Here is a 19949-nt window from a genome sequence, read left to right as displayed (position 1 = left end):
ACTGATTTTATTTAATTCTACAGAACATTAAATACAAACAATTTAGTTAATTGTAATCTCTTTCATAATGTGAAGATTTCCTGAAATGCAGCTACCAAATGCAGAGTTCCTACCCATGAGTTTAACATTATAACTATAAAACAGGAGTCTCAGGAATTTTACGGAAAAAGAAGGTATTCAATTTTATAAAAAAGCTAACTTAACCCTCTGTGTCTCCCAAGTCATATAGAACAGGAAAGATGGGTCAGAGACATGAGAGTGTGTCTTCTAAGCTGTTTATTGATTCCTGGAGTGCGGCTATATGGGTGCTCAGAAAAGATGCAAAAATTTGCCATATTGCCATGAATAATAATTTTGTAAAATAATGTCTTAATTATCGTTTGTTTAACAAAGAAAATTTATCCAAGCACTGATGGAATGTAATGATAATAGCTGCTATGCATTAAGCATTTCCTGAGTGCTAGGCAATTTGTTTTTATACACATCATCTCACCAAAGTACCTACATAACCCTTGGAAGAGAATATTCTTCCCCTTCTTCAGTGAGCAGATTGGCCCACAGCCAGAGAGGATCATTGTTAGGATTTAATCCTGCTTATGGTCTGACTCCAAAACCCAGGCTCATAACTGCCATTTTCTCATAGCTCGATATTCAGATACAGTTTAAGAAGTGACAATGTAAAATGTTTAAAAATTGACAGGAGATGTGACTAGGGAACAAATGATATAATTCATGTAAGAACAGTTTTATAATGCACGTATGTTACCAAAACTGGATGCGTTGTTCAAGGTGAGATTATGCATTACTCGAGCACCAAAAAAACTCCACTTTAACAGAAAGTCTTGAGCTCTCTTCTTTAACGACCTTCCATTTTGTTTGCTGGTCTAAAAGTAAAGGAACAAAATGAAACTATAAAATCTGTCCTCTCAGTATTACATGCATCCTATGTTAGATCAAGAGGTATATATACTGTCTAACAAATGGACAGATGGCATGGCATTTATTTCATCAAATAAAACTATCTGTCCTGGGAATTTAATGTTAGCCTGTCTTTGCTGATGTTCTAAGGGTAATAAGTCTGTATTCAATATGGCTCTGTTTCCTAACAGAATTAGCAAAATGAAATAATTTTCAAAATATTTTTATTTTTAATTTTCCTTTGACAGAGCTTTAAAAAGAACAGAAAGTGAGGTGTGAAGGAAGGGCTATATATTTTTGTGAATGATTGGCTTCTTTGGTACTGAATGGTAATCTCTTTTCCTTCCAGAAGGAAAAAAGTCTCCAAACTATAACTACTTTCCTTGATATGGAATAGCTAACACCAACTAGTGATGGATATATTTATTCTTATTGCTTGTTTCATGATGGATGACTAGGTTAACTGAAGAAAATGAAGAAACCACAGAGAAAACACAAAATACTGAGCTTTTGGGATTCAGAAATGCAAATGCTTAGAACCATGTTTTCCATCAGCATTTATGAAATCTTGCTTTTTAGAAATGGGCCAGATCATTCCAGTTTCTAAGTTTATCTTTCTCTACTGATGTTATTCAGCTGTAATGTTATTGACTGATAGGGAAGGCAGAGCATCTTGTAATCTTTGGGCGAGAAAGGAGAAATATAATGGAATCCATGCCCAGTGCTCTCAAATCTTGACATATTCCTAATTTCAATATTTGGCCTGATTTATTTGTAGAGCATCAAAAGCTTTTCAAAGCCTTCACACACACAGCCTTCCACCCTTCTCCCCCCAGTCAAAAAATTATAGCCAGTTTAGCATTTACTCTTAACAAGAAACTTATTTTCTGAATCTGTCATTAAAAAGTACCTTAATAACTCTCTGTTCTACCACAGTATCCAACCATTCAATAAAAGCCTCCACAGTGGCATTCTTCTTAAGGAGATCCTTCAGTTCTTGGAACACAGTGATAGAGTCATCTACCCAGGAAAAAAAAAAAAAGAAAGAAAAGAAAACAGAATATTGTACTCTACTTGGAATCCAAGAGAAAACCTAAAACTAGGAATCATCAATACTTTGATAGCATGAAAGGGAAAGACAGATAAATGGTGAAAAGAATTAATATCATATATTGAAAACAGTAACAAAAAAATCCTTAGTACTGTACTCTTCAATGGTGTGTGTGTGTGTGTGATTGAGAGAGAGAGAGAGAGAGAGAGAGAGAGAGAGAGAGAGAGGGAGGATCTTGTTTTGTTGCCCAGACTGGAGTGCAATGACATGATCATGGCTTACTGCAGCCTCAGACTCCTGGGCTCAAGTGATCCTCCTGCCTCAGCCTCCCAAGCAGCTGGGACTCCAAGCATGCACCAACAAGCCTGGCTAAATTTAAAACAAAAAAATTGTAGAGAAAGGTCTTGCTATGTTGCCCAGGCTGGTCTTGAACTCTTAGGATCGAGTAATCTTCCCACCTCAACCTCTAGAAGTGTGCCCAAAATTTTAATAAGTGTATATATCTTGGTATATATTGAAATATAGGTTTAAATATTATATATATATGTATGCATATACTAGGGAAGATTAAGTTGTTTATGTAGTTAAATATTCATTTTGAGTCTAGTGTTTTCATTAAATGGAACAGATTAGTTAAAAGCTAATGAATGAACCTAAGCTTGATTTCCTGCTTTCCAAAATATCCTTTATCTTTAGTAAAAGTTAAGTTCTTCACTGCAGAATTGAGCCATTTACCCAAATAACGTTTTATCATGTAATATTTAAAAGGACAGTTTAAGATAATCCTTCTATTAAAGGGTTTAAGGTTTACTGAATCTCAAACGGTAATACTATTTTAAGTTAGGAAATAAAAATTGGAGTTGACATTGGGCCCTAGAGAGCAGTCCACAGTTTGTGCACCAGTGTATGGGAGGCTGCAGGTTTTATCTTTTCAAAGACAGTGGGAGGAAAAAATAGTGGCTGTTATCCCTTGGAATTCAAGACTAGTTGTCTAGCTACACATATTGGCTTGGTAGTCTCTGTCAGATGGTCTAAACCTGAGTAGAGAGTCTGCTTTGAAAAGCAGTATTGTGCTGAGATACCATTTTGATATGTATCATACAACACCGGATGACAAGACTATAAAACACATGCAAATCTGCACACATGTAATGTAAAACTGAAAGAAAACTTACGAAACTCAAAACCATTTTGATTATTTTCAGATTATTTCCATTTCATTTATTTCTAGGTAATGAGATTATAGATGACTTTTATTTTACTCAATATTTTCTGTATTTTCACAGTAATTATAACTATTTTTTATTAGAAGATAATTTTTAAATTAAAAATATTTTTATAAACCAGGTTTTTTTTTTTAATCAGATGTGATTTTTCAGCCCAGAACACCTTTGATGATGTGGGGAAACATGTTTGGTTATCTCTGCCTGGGGGAGGCTGCTACTGTCATCTAATGGGTAGAGGTCAGGGATGCTGCTAAACATGCTACAACACACTGGGCAGGCTCCTCCAACAGAGTTACCCAGCTCAAGATGTCAATTTCCTGAGCTTGGGAAACCTTGTTCTAAACAAAGAGAATGGACTTACGTTCAGTGTAGATACCAGATTCAGTGTCTGTGCTGCCTGAAATGGTAAGAAGGGCTTGAGAGCCAATGCTGTTCAAATCAACCCTTTCAATATCAGATACCATAGAATTAACGACATGCTGGTCAAAGAGAGCTGGTCTGGCAATCTGCATAGAGAAAGTAAAGAAGACACTACACTATTATCATTTCTAATGTATCTAGAAGAAATTTTTAGCTATCAGAAAAATAGTTCCTTGAGATAAAAGTATCATAAATAACTTTTTTCTTGTTTTAAAGATAAAAACAGTAGCTGAGACTCATGATCATCTCTGTTAAAAGTTTGAAAATTATTTTTAACTTAGAAAATATAAATGGATTTTCTTTGTCCATGATCATAAAATAACAATTTTTAAATGTTACATTTCCTATCTGAAATTATCTCAAGCTTGTCTTTTAAAATTTAGAAGGCAAGAAATCTTCATAAAGCAAATAATCATTTTGGGGAAAGAGAAGTAGATTTTAACAATATACAAATGAGTAATTCTTAATTTATGAATGACTTTTGTTCTCCCTACTTAAAAGACCTATGATTAGTCGGCAGTTTAAAATATGTTAAGTTTGTGGTTTCACAATATTAAGTATCACATAGGCTAATTTCTGACAACCTTATTTGTAGCAATTAGATTCACATGGCAAATAAATGTTAAATTGCATTCAAGTTTTTTAAATTTCAAATCACAGAGAAGTTGCAAAGGTAGTGCAGAGTATTTCCATATACTCTCCATCCAGCTTCTTATCATCTTCTGTAACTATTGTATATTACCCAAATCAGGAATTAATAATGGTACAATACTATTAACTATAGACATAATTCGAATTTCACCAGCTTTCCCACTAATGTGCTTTTTCTATCATAGCATTCTTTTTGGGTCTCATGTTGCATTTAGTTGTTGTCTACTTATCTCCTTTCAATCTGTGAAAGTTCCTCAATCTGTCCTTATCAGAAGACTCATTTTTTTATACGGTAATTCAAATGCTCTCAGCTTAGCAATCAACATACCTGAGCAAGATGTAAGAAAGATGTTTGCCGTTTCAGAGAAGAAACAAATCTTCGCACAATAGGTATTTTCTTGTCAGTTAGGGCTTCTGGCAAGTTTTCCAAGGATGAAACAACCCACTGTTCCCAATTTTTAGCAAAATTTCTTATGTCTGCTAATAAGCTACAAAGAAGGCTATGTGTTAAATGCTTCATTGTTAAAAAGTACACTAAACAATTATATTTCAATTGAGGTATATTATTATTCTATGATTTCAATAGCAGTACTTTTGAAGTCAGACAGCCTAGGTCTGCCATTTATCATCTTTTCTATGATATATTTTTTAAACGTTTGTGGACGCATAGTAGGTGTATCTATTTATGGGGTACATGAGATGTTTTGTTATCATCTTGGTCAAAACACTCAAGCTCTTCAAACTCCACTTCAAGTACCCAATTCAGAGCACAGAATAGATATTTAAAGACTACAATTGAGAATTAAAAGACATTATTGATCAGGCTAATACCAACTATCATATAGATGAAATAATCTAGAGGAAAAGGTAAATAAAAAGTAAAATTTGTTTTATCAAGAAACATCTATTTTTGGAGCACCAACTATGTCCAGTCCTATATGAATTTGTACCCCCAAAGTATTAAAATAAATTTTATTATTTCATTAGATTTTGTTTTCAGAGAAAAAGTTGGTTTTTTTTTCAGAATTCTATTGTTCTTATATTGAAAAGTTTTTTTGAAAAATCTTCTGGTATTGTTTCAATAAACTATTTGAGATTTTATTCCTTTGTTAAAAGAAGCCAGTGACTTCATCATGCCACTTTCTGCTTTTGTAATTAAGACAAAAGTTAATAATAAAATATAATAATTTATCCTATAGTTTTTATTCTTGTGGTTATTTTCCATTAATTATCTTTTTTATCATACTCCAGCTAGTTTCCATTGAAAAATTTCTCGAAGGTCAACAGTGCTTAAATCTATTTTTCACTTTAGCCACTCTCAAATTAAAGGGATTGAAGGATTGTTTCACCCATTTTGTTTGTTGAGGCCCAACTATAAGACACATTGTAAGACACATTGCTTCCAGCAAATACAAAGGGACACAAGTAGAAAATAGTCTTCTTGAAAAATAAATAAATTACTACCTAATGTTTTCTTATAATATAATGTATAAAGTTAAATCCTATACTAGGAATGCTCATGTTTTATTAACTGAACATACCTTTCAGGCATTTCTTGCATTGTTGCAGGAATTAGTACATCTGTAAGAACCTTAATCATAGCAAAAGAGGTTAATACAAATCTTCATGTAATATTTCTATAGAAAGACATATTATTGGCCAACTACTTTTTATTCCTAGCTTCCTAGAGAATAACATGTTAACTCCTTTCTGAAAGTTAGAATTTTATCTCTAACATGAATGTATGTATGAGTTGTGTGTGGGTATGTATGACAATAAAAACAAGAGATAGCACTGTATATGTATATGCTCAGTATGTTAATTACCAATGGATTGGTCCATGGTAATCATATACTGTTTTATGATGAAAAGCTGACCACTTTCTAGAGGTGGGAGGAAGATTTTTTAGAAACTCATCTTACATCGTTCTACTTACAGAGCTCACTGTGCCTGCCTGGGTCCATCATGAAGGGGAGAAACGGGGTTCATTTAAAGATATTTAAAGTCAGGATTTTTATACCAGACTAAAAAAATAGATCACTTAAAGGAAAAAATATGTTTTAAAAGTATTTCCTGGACAAACTGAAAGACAGTCCAAAAAGCTTTGCTCTGATGGAAATGCGTGTGGATGAGCCCCAGGTCTTTTCTTATACTCACTCATGGAGCTGCCTCCTCTCCCCTTTTGGGAGCCTTTTCAAGTGTTAAGTATTACAAACAATTAATGCAAATTAAACTGTTTTTCTCTAAAGAATGGCATCCATATTCAATCCAGAAAAAAGAAAAGACAATCCTTACTCTTCTTTGAAATTTTTTTAACTTTAACTTGAACTAAAGGCAGAAAATATATTGTACTTTATTCCTCCTTTCTCCTATGATGAGTAAGTACTGGATAGAGGACAAAAATATGAGCTGTCTTATTCAAGCTGTCTCATTAGTTCTTGGTCTGCATAGGGGCTTCTGGACTTAGTTATCTATAAATAGCTTTTGTTTTACTTTTCTGCAAAGCTGAGAATCTGATAGTGGCAACTAACTTAGAAGGATTTTATTTCCTAAATGTTAACAGCAGCGTCCAGCTTGGGTTTTCTTGCCAACTCAGATTATTTTTTAAAAGGAAAGCTTTTGTTTTTCCTTATGATAAGTTAACAGGCAAATGTAGGCAAACTCACTTTAAAGTACCCACATTGCAATATAGTTTTCTCCGTCAGCTTAGAACCTGTAGCCACCAGGGAAGAGACTGTCAGGAATTAGCCTCTTTCCATCTCCCATTAAATATCTGGCTAGAAGGACAATCAGCTTGTCCTTATTTAGGATGTCTTCGAGATCCTTCTGTAGACACTTAGGAACTCTGATTTGGTTTGAGAAGAGAATTAGACATCAGTGCATTAAAGTTAGAAGTTTTTGAGATTTTCAAGTTATTAATCTCATGAGGGTGCCTAATTCTGCTTTCTGCCAAAACACTGGCATTGTGAAAAAAATCCATTGTGTTATTTTAATCTGAAAACACCTTAGAGAGTTAATAAAATTTAACTAATTTTCACATATTAATAAGTGTGTCACATATAGATTCATTATTAGCTGTAAAAACAAATTGAGTTTGTTTTACTTAATGTAAACTTCAATTAAAACACATACACTATTAAATGTGCACTATTAAATTACTTGCTTTCTCATCAGAAAAAAAATGATAGTGTATCTCCAACCATAAATAATACATTTACTGAAAATATTTTGTAAGAATTTAGATAGAATGCTATGCAAAGAAATAAATGGCTCATGTTTAAGACACATCAAAGTGCTTACCTTATAAAGAATTGAGTCACAAACACAGAAAATGTCAATGATAACAGGATTTTCAAGTAAGGGAAGAAGATGGTCAGGCATTCCTTGCCAAAAGTGTAATAAAAAATGCTGGATCTAGTTGCAGAGTAAAAAGTATGTTAAGATTTTTTTTCTTTAACATGAACTCATTAAGAACAGAACATGTAAGTATATATAATAGGGTCAATAAAGCATTCTTTGTCATTCTTACCTCTTCAAAGTTTCCATTAATTGCATTGTCCAGGATACACTGGCAGTGAGTTTTGTACATCATTATGAGCGTATCAACCTATTTCAAGGAAGAAAAAGCTTAACCAAAGCATTCTTTTAACACTGTCTTTACTTGTTAATTTGTTCAACACACATTTTTTAAAAGATTCTATTATGTACCAAGCAGTATGCTCAATGTTGAGGACTCAAAAATAAAGGCAAAATTCTTATTTCAAGGATCTTAGTGCCTTGTGAAGGGAGAAAAGCAAACAAATGGACAACTACAGTATAGTATGCAAAAGGTAATTTTTCAGAGTACTATGAACCAAAGTAACATCCTAGTTTTATGCCTACTAAAATATTAAATTTTAAAATTTAATTTTTAATTTAAATTTAAATTTTTTTAAATTAATTTTTGGGTAAATAAACATAAAGTAGTAAAACTAGTAACAAAGATTCAGGTAAATAAACATAAAGTAGTAAAATACATCAAATCTTCACACAGTTTTATGAAGTGGATTCTTGCAGTAGTATGGCGTAACGGTTTCAAATTTTGGCTCTGGAGTCAGCTCAACTTGGGTGCCCACCTTCCCTGCACTACTTACCAGGTATGACTGCAAAAGTGGTTTTGTCTCTGAGACCCCAAGCTTTTTAAGTAAGTAGTAATAACATATTGCTTATATGGTGTTAAGAAAATCAAATAAAATAAGATGTGATACATATGGAACAGTGCCTGGCACCCAGTAAGACCTTACTAAACATTATCTGGAATTAGTAACAATACCAAATGATGCATTTTCAAAAAAAAGTTTCAAACATTGAATGTCTATTATGAAAAGCCTGTATTTTCAAGTTACCATGGATATTTGCATAGCATAGTTTAAAAAGTTTTAAATATATTCTAAAATTTGCAGTAGGCTAAAACTAGATAATATTCTGGCAACTTAATAACATTTAAACTAAAACTTTTATTTTACATGTTAGAAATTTCCCTACCTGTTGCCAGTTATGAACTCTATGTGGAAAAAAGCAATGTTTAGAGGTTGAATATGTGAGCTTTGCCTTCAGATTACCTGGATTTCAATCTCAGCTCTAATTTGCCACTTACTAGTTATTACTAGTTACGTAACATTAGGCACACTACTTGATATTTATGTGCTTTAATTTCTTCATATCTAAAATTGACATGATAATAACCGTAGCTATAAAATAGGGTGGCTAGGAAGACTAAATGAATTAACAAATATAAAGTGTTTGGAATAATCCATAGTACATATTAAGAAACTGATGGATGTCAGCTATTTTGATTCCAATAGCATCTAGAGTAGTGGTGGTGATGGAGGTGTCCTATCCTAACCCTTTGCATTTCCCTTTATTCCCACAACCCAATACGCATATCTCTGTGGTTTAGCTCAGAGCAGTATAACCATGACATGAACATTATTGATCCGTTTGAAGGAGCTGTGCTGATTATAGAATACCTCTAGCAGGATATGTCACCATCAACGCAAGTGAGACTTGCTCTATATTTCAGGCAATGCTATTATATTTTCGGATTATTCCAAGTCATATGTTTAAAATGAGGATGAGTAAGACATGAAAGATGGAAGGGAAATCATAACTGTTGTCAAAAATTAACCCTTTCTGTATATATCCAAAAAAAGGAAATGAATATATCAAAGAGAGAGATCCGCTCTCCCATGTTTATGGCAGCACTATTCACAATAGCCAACATATGGGATCAACCTAAGTGCTCATCAGTGGATGAATGGATAAAGAAAATGTGGTATATACACAAGGAAATATAATTCATCCATAAAAAATAAAACCCTGTCATTTGCAGCAACATGGATAGAACTGGAGGGCATTATGTTAAGTAAAATAAGCCAAGCAGAGAAAGACAAATGTCACATGCTCTCACTCATATGCGGGACCTACACAAGTGGATCTCATGAAGGTAGAGAGTAGACTGGTGGTTACCAGAGGTCGGAAAGAGGACGGGGAGAGGAAAATAATGAGAAGTTGATTAATGGGTACAAATACACAGTTTGATAGAAGAATTAAGATCTGGTGTTTGACAGATCTGTACGGTGATTATAGCTTACAGTAGTCTATTGTATATTCAAAGTAGCTAGAAGAGAACAATTCAAATGTTTCTAGCAAAAAGAGAAGATAAATATTTAAGGTGATCAATAACCCAAATTACACTGATTTATCCGTACAAATTATATGAGCATATTAAATTATCACATGTGCCCCCAAAATATGTACATCTATTCTGTATCAATAAATTCTTTTAAAATTAATCCTTTGAGCCCTGAAACCTATTAAAGTACAAGTAAGCCGTTATCTTCACAAGTATTTCTATTTGTTACAAAATTTATTGCTTTATATACAAATCATCAACATTTTTAAAACTTACTGTTAGTATAATACTTAATTTGTTTATTTAATACTTACATAGTTTTAGGGCAATAAATTTTAATTCCAGTGTACTTTGCATTCTTTGTAAACATAATCTTAGTCAATTTTCTGAGAATAGACATTGTATTAGAGTGAGCAGGAGCAGAGACAAGGCTTAGCTCCCCTAAAGACAGTGAGCACATGGTGGGGGAGACAACTGCCTCGAGAGACACTATGAGAAGCAGGCCCCCGGGTTCAGTCAGGTCCCTCACTGGGGTCAGCTTTTCACTGGGCAGTCTCCATTCTTTCGGCCTTAAAGAAGCAGGTGCTGGCTTGGCGCGGTGGCTCACGCCTGTAATCTCAATACTTTGGGAGGCTGAGGCAGGTGGATTACTTGAGGTCAGGAGTTCAAGACGAGCCTGGCCAACATAGGGAAATCCCGTCTCTATTAAAAACACAAAAGTTAGCCAGGCATGATGGCAGGCACTTGTAATCCCACCTACAGAAGCTGAGGCAGGAGAATCGCTGAACCCGGGAGGCAAAGGTTGCCGTGAGCCGAGATCACGCCACTGTACTCCAGCCTGGGCAACAGAGCAAGACATCGTCTCAAAAGGAAAAAGAAAAAGAAGCAGGTGCCTTAAGTGCTTGATTTTAGCCCCACCACACTTTCTAGGAATTGATAAGTTAGACCTGAGGAGCCTGGCTAATGGCAAAGAAGGTGACAGAGCTAAATTGTCCTCAAAAAAGAGTGTTAGTCCCTGGCTTTCATGATGGAGTCCACTGGGAATGAACTTAGAAACCAGGGGTTATAAAAGCACCTTGATACCTGAGAAATGATCTACAGACTAGTCTTTCAAATGGGCAGGTATGAACTTCCTTGGAGGCCAGCACAGAAACATGAAATTCCTGGTAAACTATTGGAGCCTGTTTCTCACCTCTCCTTTGTTCTTTGTTGCTTGCCTTTTTGGTCCCCCCTCCCCTCCCACCAGGTATATTTACACCATAAACATCTTCACGGTAAGTCTGCATGGAAGCAATCCTCTCCACAAAAGTAACCCAATAAAACCCTCCCTCAGAAGACTGGATCCCCCTGATTTCCACAGGAATCCTCACAAACTGCCACATGTTAACATTCACTGGGGGATTTTCAAATATGAAGTCATCATATCACACATTACATCTATAAGGTAAAAAGTATGTGATAAACTTGAGAAATGTAATGGGAGAGAACAGTCAGAAGTGAACGTAGTTTGAGAGACTTCCTTGGATTTGGCACTTGAGAATTATCTTCAATACTGTGCCTATTCTTTTTTTAAGGGTATATTTTACTTTATTTTTTTTCCAACTTTTATTTTAGATTTACAGGGTACACACACATGTTTGTTACATAAGTATACCAAGAGATGCTGAGGTTTGGAATACGAATGATCCAATTACCCAGATACTAAGCATAGTACCCAACAGTTAGTTTTTCAACCCATTTCCCTCTTGCCCTTTCCCCAGCAGAAGTCCCCATTGTCTACTGTCACCATTTTATGACTAGGAATACCCAGTGCTTAGCTCTCACTTATAAGTGAGAACATGTAATATTTAGTTTTCTTCTCCTGCATTAATTTGCTTATGTTAACGGCCTCCAGTTGCATCCATGTTGCTGCAAAAGACATGTTTTCATTCTTTTTAAAGAATATTTTGCCTATCCTTAACTAACAGAGTATGGCTGTCATCAAAATGAACCCTGTAAGTTACTATGCATCCCTACTTATATGCCGATAAACATTTTTTTAAATCAATGTGCTATCTTTACTTCATTTCTACAAAAAGCCCATCACTAAAGTAAAGCATCTGGATGTTAATCACATTCCTCTATCTTTGTATCTCAGAAATATGAACTGACTCAACATACTATAAGAGATGTCTTCTTCAAATGCTAATGAAATATGTACTTTGGTTGAAACAAAAATGTAGAAATAATTATGCTCTAATTTCATAATGGTCTCTGCTACTAAACAGCCAACAGATCCCCGACAAATGACTTTAGAAGTACAGAAATAGAAGATTTAGTTTACACGCTATTACATAAACATTGAAAAGTCATATTAAGAATTATTTATAAACTGAATCCCAATGAAAATGATTCTTTCTTAACTTTAAAAAAAATGCAAATATAAGAGAACACAGAATTTTAGAAGTAAGGAAAGTTCGTGCTCATCTAACATAGTCCTTGCATTCATCTACCATGTCCCTCAGTGCTAGGGACAGATTCTGTCCCAGAGAAATGCTTGATTACCATTTACTGAAATAAAATGGAGATAATTGAAAACATAAAACTTTTAATTGAAGAAAGTGTATGTGACAGACACATTCTAGTATTTTCTTCCTCAATAGAGCTTTAAATGAAAAACAATGTTTAGTCTTTAAGGTTTATTTTACTACTTTCTGATTAGACACTATCATGGAGATGGTAAATAATTAATTGGAAGTGCTAATCAATGTTAACAAAAGTTTGCCTCTCCTATAAATCAGTCAATTATGTTTGATTATGCAGATTTCTGATTGCTTCCTGCAGTGCCATGAAATTCCCAGCAAATTGACATATGGAGCCAACATATCAGAAAATCAATAAAGAAGTATCTGTAATTGATACCTTGTCCTTAGAAATGCATCCTTGGTATACAAGGTGTTGAGCGCTGGGGAATTCTGGAAGAAGTGTTCCAGTTTTTGAGCTAAGCGAATATTTACGAGTGAAGCCACCCTATAATTTAGAAAAATGAAAACAAATACATCATTATCAACTATATGCTTCCAAAGTACTATTCTAGTAAAATACAAATCCATAAAATTTAATTCTTCTTCATCCTGTAAACCATGAGAACTTATGAGATTTGAGTAAACTGTTTCAATTGTGTAACTGAATAAACGAGACATGTCAGCCAAATGGTTTTCAAACCTTCAATAAATAGTTTCATAGTTAGAATATTTTTCCTATCACTTCAAATTTTAGTTTTGAATATTTGTCAGTTTTCACAGCCTTCAGAAATTTAAGTACACATTTGCTAATGGCATAAGTTTAGGAAGATCTGCCTTTGGAACTATTGAAATTATTTTAACTACAAGAGGATCAGGAATTGTCAAATCCAACCTCCCTTTTTACAAATTAAGTAAATGAGATAATTGAACATAAATTGATTTATTCAGTTTCAGAGGTAAGTACTGCTAAAATTTTTATTGGAGTCTAACTTTCGATCCTCAAGCTAGTGCACTGGACTGTCCCACAAAAAGTTTCTTCTACCCTAAATTCAGGCATGTATTGTTCTTTCATATCTCTTGGGGAAAGCATACTCAAGCCATTTTCAGAAAATTACAAAAGTGACAAATAACTTACAATGCTACTGTGCTGGTATACTTACAAGAAACCCACACAGAAAGAACAAATGTATATTCATGACAGAACCGGAGCCTCAGCAAATCAGTCTCCCAGGCCATAACTGATTGTTCCTCCTCCCCAAACAAAATTTTAACAAACCAGATTGTAATCAAAAGTTTGGGGAAATAATGAAATTATGAATATAATAAAGGACATAAAGTGTCCCTGGCAAGGACAAAATTTTGTTCTTTCTCATAATTTTCTCACATTTATTTCTAGACTGTATTTCTTTATCTCTGTCATATTGAAGATGTTTACTAGACAAAAACTAAATTACCGTCATAGACAAATTGGGTTCCCATCCTGTCTTTCTAGAACTTATATTGGTAGAGTCAAAGGAACTGGGAGCACTTTTGAGTCCTTTAACACTAGATATTTTAGAAGCCCTGATTTCTTGTTGACTTATTTGATATAAGATTTAAATAAGCTTTATATTTAAAATATAGTAGAAATTCATTTTTAAAAATTAGGTTTAAATTTTTAGCTTTATTTATCTCTTTTCAAGTATAGTTATCAATTTTTTAATTAATAACTTATTTAATAATTATCATAAACTGATATAATAGCATAGTTAATCCCAATCCACTCTATTTACTTATCTATCTTAATTTAAGAAATGCTTCAAAAACTTTCAATGCTTTGGTTTTCCACTTATGAGCACCAATTATCATTGCACTGTCAAGGAATGTTACTGTCAATAAAAATAGGAAAAATAATATAGAAAACAAGAAAATAAATAATTTAATCCTTAAAGGAAGGAAGTTATATGACAAAATAGAAAACTAACATTTGTTGGATAAGCATAACAAAAATTTACCTAAATCTTAATTTTAGAAAAGTTTGCACTCTTCATATATTTTTTCTCTTGTGTGGAAAGTCAAGTTTTTTCATCTCAGTATGTGATTTGGTGATATAGGAAAAGAGAAACAGAGAAATATAAACCCCAGAAATGACAATACACAGTATGATACTAAATTAAAGTAGGAATAAAGGAATACTCTTATTTCCATTAAAGAAATATAATTAGTAATCAAAAATATTTTTACAAAGAAAAAATAGACTCAAAAGATTTTAACAGGTGACCTTTTATCAAGCATTCAGGAAACAGACAATTTCAAGCTTAACAGATTTTTTTCTGACAACAGAAAAAAAGGATAACTTCCCAATTCACTTGAAAACATATATATCAAAACTAGACAAGAACAGAAAAAGAAAAATCATATTTCAATCTCACATTACTACACTTAAGACAATATTAAACAAAATATTAACAAACAAAATTCAGTAGTGTATAAGTACAATCATACTCAAGTTAGGTTTAAATTCATCATATTAACAACAAACAGGAGAATGCTGTATATTATACAATCATCTCAGCTGATGCAGGAAAAGAGTTTGTTTAAAATCCACTACCATTCATTAACCTCTCTCTCTCTTTCTCTTTCTTTCTTTCTCTCTCCCCCCCCCCCCCCCCCCGTGTGTGTGTGTGCTAGAGACAGAGGAAAACTTAATTATCTATCTATCAGAAGCCCACAGCAAATATCTTACTTAGTGGCAAAATACTATAAAACTTCCCTGGAAAATCACAAACAAGATAAAGTTGCCTGCTCTCACCTTTTTTACTCAACACTATACCAGAGTTTATAGCCAGAATAATAATGAACTGAAAAAAGTAATGACAGATTAAGTACCAAAAAGGAAGAGACAATATTAGCATTATTTGCTACTGATGTAACTGATTTCACTGAAAAACTAAAACAAATTACACAAAAATTATGGTTAACAATAAAGTTATTTTTAGCAAAGTTGCTGAATACAAGATCAATTTAAAAGTCAATTGCAACAACATGGATGAAACTGGAAAATACTGTGGCAAGTGAAATAAGTCAGGCACAGAAAGACAAATATCACATGTTCTCACTCATATATGGGAGATAAAAAATTCGATCACATGAAGTTAGAAAATAGAATAGTGGTTACAAGATGCTAGAAAGTGTAGTGGATAATGGAGGATAATGAAGAGTTGATTAATGGTAATTAATTTAAATGTAAATGAACCAATCTCTCCAATTGGAGGATAGATATTGGCAGAATGGAGTCAGACAAAATAGACTCTAAATTTTAAAAGGTGTGCAAGAGACAAGGACATTATATATTAACAAAATTTTGATAAAGCAAAAAGTCTAACAATCATAACCATTTATGTACCTAATAACAGGTATGTACAGATAACAGATAATAATAGATAATCAAAATATATGAAGAAAAATTGACAAAATTAAAGGGAGAAATGAACAGTTTTACAATAATAGTTGGAGACTTTAACAACTCATTCTCAATAATGGACAGAACAACCAGACAGAAGTTAAGTAAGAATATAGAGGACGTGGGGGCACAATAAACCAACTAGATTGAACAAACGTATACAGAATACACATTCTTTTCAAGGACACATGGACATCTTCCAGGATACACCATATGTTAGGCCACAAACTAAGTCTCAGTGAATTTGAAAAGATAGATGTCATACAATGTATCTTCTTCAACCAACATGGGATGAACTTGGAAATAAATAATAGCAAAAAAACTGGAAATTTTACAAATTTGTAGTAATTAACCAACATACTCAAAGAAAAGCCCCAGAGTTGGCTTCAGCAGTGAATTGCACCAAACATTTAAAGAGGAACTAATACCAATACATCTCAAAGTTTTCCCAGGAATTGAAGAGGAAGGAGTACTTTGTAACTTATTCTATGAGGCCAATATTGTCCTGATACCAAAGTCTGACAAAGATATTGCAAGGCAAGAAAACTGCAGACCAATATCCCTTATGAACTTTGATGCAAAAACTCTCCACAAAATATTAGTAATCCAAATTCCACAGCATATTAATAGGATTATACACCATAAATAAGTGAGATTTATTTCTGGAATGCAAGGATGGTTCAATATATAAAAATCAATAAATGTATTACATCACATTAATGGAATAAAAAAATGATAATCTCATTAGGTACAGAAAAAGTATTTGAAAAAATTCCATATCCTTTCATGATAATAATACTCAACAAACCAGCCATATAGGAAAACCACTTCAATATAATAAAAGTTATTTATGAAAAGTCTATAGAAAACATCATAATGGTGAAAAACCAAAAGCTTTTCCTCTAAGATCAGGAACAAAGCAAGCCTGCTTTCATCACTTCTACTCAACTTGGTACTAGAAGTCTTAGCTAGAGTAGTTAGGCAAAAAGAAAATTAAAATTAAAAAAACAAGGCATTCAAATTGAAAAGGAAGAAGTAAAAAATCTCTGTTCACAGATGATATAATTTTATATGTAGAAAACCCTAAAAATGACACACACACACACCCACACAAATAATAAATGGATTCAACAAAGTAGCAGGATTCAGAGTCAGCATGCAAAAACTAGTTGCATTTCTAGTCACTAATAGTGAACAGCCTGAAAAGAAAATTAAGAAAACAATTTCATCTACAATAGCATCATAAAGAATAAAATACTTTAAAACTAATTTAACCAAGGAAGTGAAAGACTTGTACAATAAAAACTACATAAAAGAGCTGAAAGAAATTAAAGAAGACATAAATAAATAAAAAGACATTCCATTCTCATGGATTAGAAGAATTTAAGATAGCAATACTAGGCCGGGTGCAGTGGCTCAAGCCTGTAATCCCAGCACTTTGGGAGGCCAAGACGGATGGATCACGAGGTCAGGAGATGGAGACCATCCTGGCCAACATGGTGAAACACCGTCTCTACTGAAAATAATACAAAAAACTAGCCGGGCAAGGTGGCGGGCCACCTGTTGTCCCAGCTACTCGGGAGGCTGAGGCAGGAGAATGGCGTAAACCCGGGAGGCAGAGCTTGCAGTGAGCTGAGATCTAGCCACTGCGCTCCAGCCTGGGTGACAGAGCGAGACTCTTTCTCAAAAAAAAAAAAAAAAAAAAAAGCAATACTGCCTAGAGTGAGATATAGATTCAATGCAATTCTAGTGACAGTTTTTTCAGAAAAAGAAAAATCCATCCTAAAAGTATCTGTGGAATCTCAAGGGACCCTGGGTAGCCAAACAATCTTGAAAAAGAAGAGTAAAGTCAGAGAAGACTTCCTGATTTCAAAACGTACTATAAAGTTACAGTAATCAAAACAATATGGTACTGTCATGAAGACAGACATATAGACCAATGGAACAGAATAGAGAGGCCAGAAACAAACTCTCATAGATATGGTAAAATAATTTTTGATGGGGGTGCCAAACCATTCAATGGGGAAAGAATAGTCCTATTAACAAAGGGTGCTGGGAAAACTGGATGTCCACATTCAAAGGAATAAAGTCAGACTTTTACCTAACACCACATACAAAAATTAACCAAAAATGAATCAAATATCTAAATGTAGGAGCTAAAACTATAAAAATTTTAGAAGGAAACATAGAGTAAAAGATTCATGACATGTGATTTGGAAAAAAAAATTTTGTATATGACACTAAAACACAGGCAACAACAAAAAATAGACAAATTGTACTTCACAAAAAAGGCTCACACCTATAATCCCAGCACTTTGGGAGGCTGAGGTGGGCAGATCATGCGGTCAAGAGATCGAGACCATCCTAGCCAACATGGTGAAACCCCATCTCTACTAAAAATACAAAAATTAGCTGGGCATGGTGGCACGCACCTGTAGTCCCAGCTACTTGAGAGGCTGAGGCAGGAGAATCACTTGGACCTGGGAGGCAGAGGTTGCAGTGAGCCAAGACTGCACCACTGCACTCCAGCCTGGTGACACAGTGAGACTCTGTCCCCAAAAAAAAAAAAAAAGAAACACTTTTGTTCATAAAAGTTATGCATATAACTGTACATGACACTATGATCAGAATAGAAAGGCAATGTATGGAATGAGAGAAAATATTTGCAAATCATGTTTCATAAGGGATTAATATACAGAATATATTGAGAACTCCTGAAACTTAACAACATGAAAGTAAACAAAATGATTCATAGTGGGCAAAGAACTTGATATACACTTCTCCAGAGAAGATATACGAATGACTAGCAAACGCATTAAAATATGCTCAATGTTACCATTATTAGGGAAACGCAGATCAAACCCTAAATGAGATACCACATCACACCCACTGGGATGGCTACTATAAACACAAACACACACGCAGCAAAAATAACAAATGTTGTCAAGAATGTGAAAAAAATTGGAATCCTTGTGCATTGTTGGTGAGAATGTAACCTAGTACAGCTGCTGTGTAAAACAGTTTGGTTTTACATAGCAAAATTAAATTAAAATTTTTAATTAAATTAAAATTTAATTTTAATAATTAAATTTAATCAAAAAATTTAATCAAAATTAAAAATAGAATTACTATATGACCCAGTAATTCTACTTCTGGGTATACAGCCAAAAAAATTATAGCAGGATCTCAAAGAGATATTTGTACATCCACGTTCATAGCAGCATTAGTCACTATAGCTTAAACGTCGAAGCAAGCCACATGTCCATCGACAGATGAATGGATTAGCAAAATGTAGTACTGTATATACATACAATGGAATATCATTCAGCCTTAAAAGGGAATGATGTTCTTACATATGCTACAACATGGATGAACCTTGAGGACATTATGGTAAGTGAAATAAGCCAGTCACCAGAAGACAAATACTGTATGACTCTACTTAAAGAGGATTCTAGCGTAGTAGAAATCATAGAGACTGAAAGTAGAATGGTAGTGGCCAGGCACATGGTAGAGGGAAGAGGGGAGTTATGTTCAATGAGTAGAGAGTTTCAGTCTTGCAAGATGAAGGAGTTCTGAAGGTGGTTGGTGGTGATGGTTACACAATGATACCAACGTACTTAATACCACAAAGCTGTAAACTCAAAAATGGCTGAGATAGTATATTTTACATGTAGTTTACCACAATAAAAAATATGAATAAAAACCAATTACAAATGAAATAACTTAAATGTTCAGAGAAACTTTGTGCTTTCAAGTTTATAGAGAATATTATTATAATCTTAGAATACACATAACTTTTTAAAAAACAAGATATAAAAAGCACTAACCATAAAATTAAAAAAATCTTCATCAAAAGATACAATAGAGTATTGAGTCATGTCACTAACAGGAAGAAGTTATTTACAACACATAACTTACAGAATATTAGTATCCAGAACATATAAAGAACTCTTAAGGATTAAAAATTCAAACTAAAAAAATGATATGATTTGAGCAAACATTTCACAGAAGAGAATTGGCCAATAAAAATCCAAAAATATATTCTAGCTCATCAGTTGTTAAA

The 19949-nt window shown here is 33.6% G+C and overlaps 1 protein-coding gene across 1 annotated transcript in view; it reads right to left on the bottom strand.

Moving 5' to 3' along the window:
• RFX6 (regulatory factor X, 6) overlaps positions 1-19949 on the bottom strand; it is a 55453-nt gene that overhangs the window by 8296 nt on the left and 27208 nt on the right. The window contains exons 7-14 of the mRNA XM_011935071.1: positions 12842-12949; positions 7796-7873; positions 7567-7680; positions 5808-5857; positions 4595-4754; positions 3557-3701; positions 1829-1938; positions 767-884 (exon numbers count right to left, since the gene is read on the bottom strand). Of these exons, the coding sequence (XP_011790461.1) occupies positions 767-884; positions 1829-1938; positions 3557-3701; positions 4595-4754; positions 5808-5857; positions 7567-7680; positions 7796-7873; positions 12842-12949 (883 nt within the window). The remainder of the gene's footprint in view (positions 1-766; positions 885-1828; positions 1939-3556; positions 3702-4594; positions 4755-5807; positions 5858-7566; positions 7681-7795; positions 7874-12841; positions 12950-19949) is intronic.

The sequence above is a fragment of the Colobus angolensis genome, unplaced genomic scaffold (genome assembly GCF_000951035.1).
Source record: "Colobus angolensis palliatus isolate OR3802 unplaced genomic scaffold, Cang.pa_1.0 Scaffold14, whole genome shotgun sequence".
NCBI lineage: Eukaryota > Metazoa > Chordata > Mammalia > Primates > Cercopithecidae > Colobus > Colobus angolensis.
Note: the sequence above shows the minus strand (reverse complement) of the source record. Positions and strands in the feature narration are given on the sequence as shown.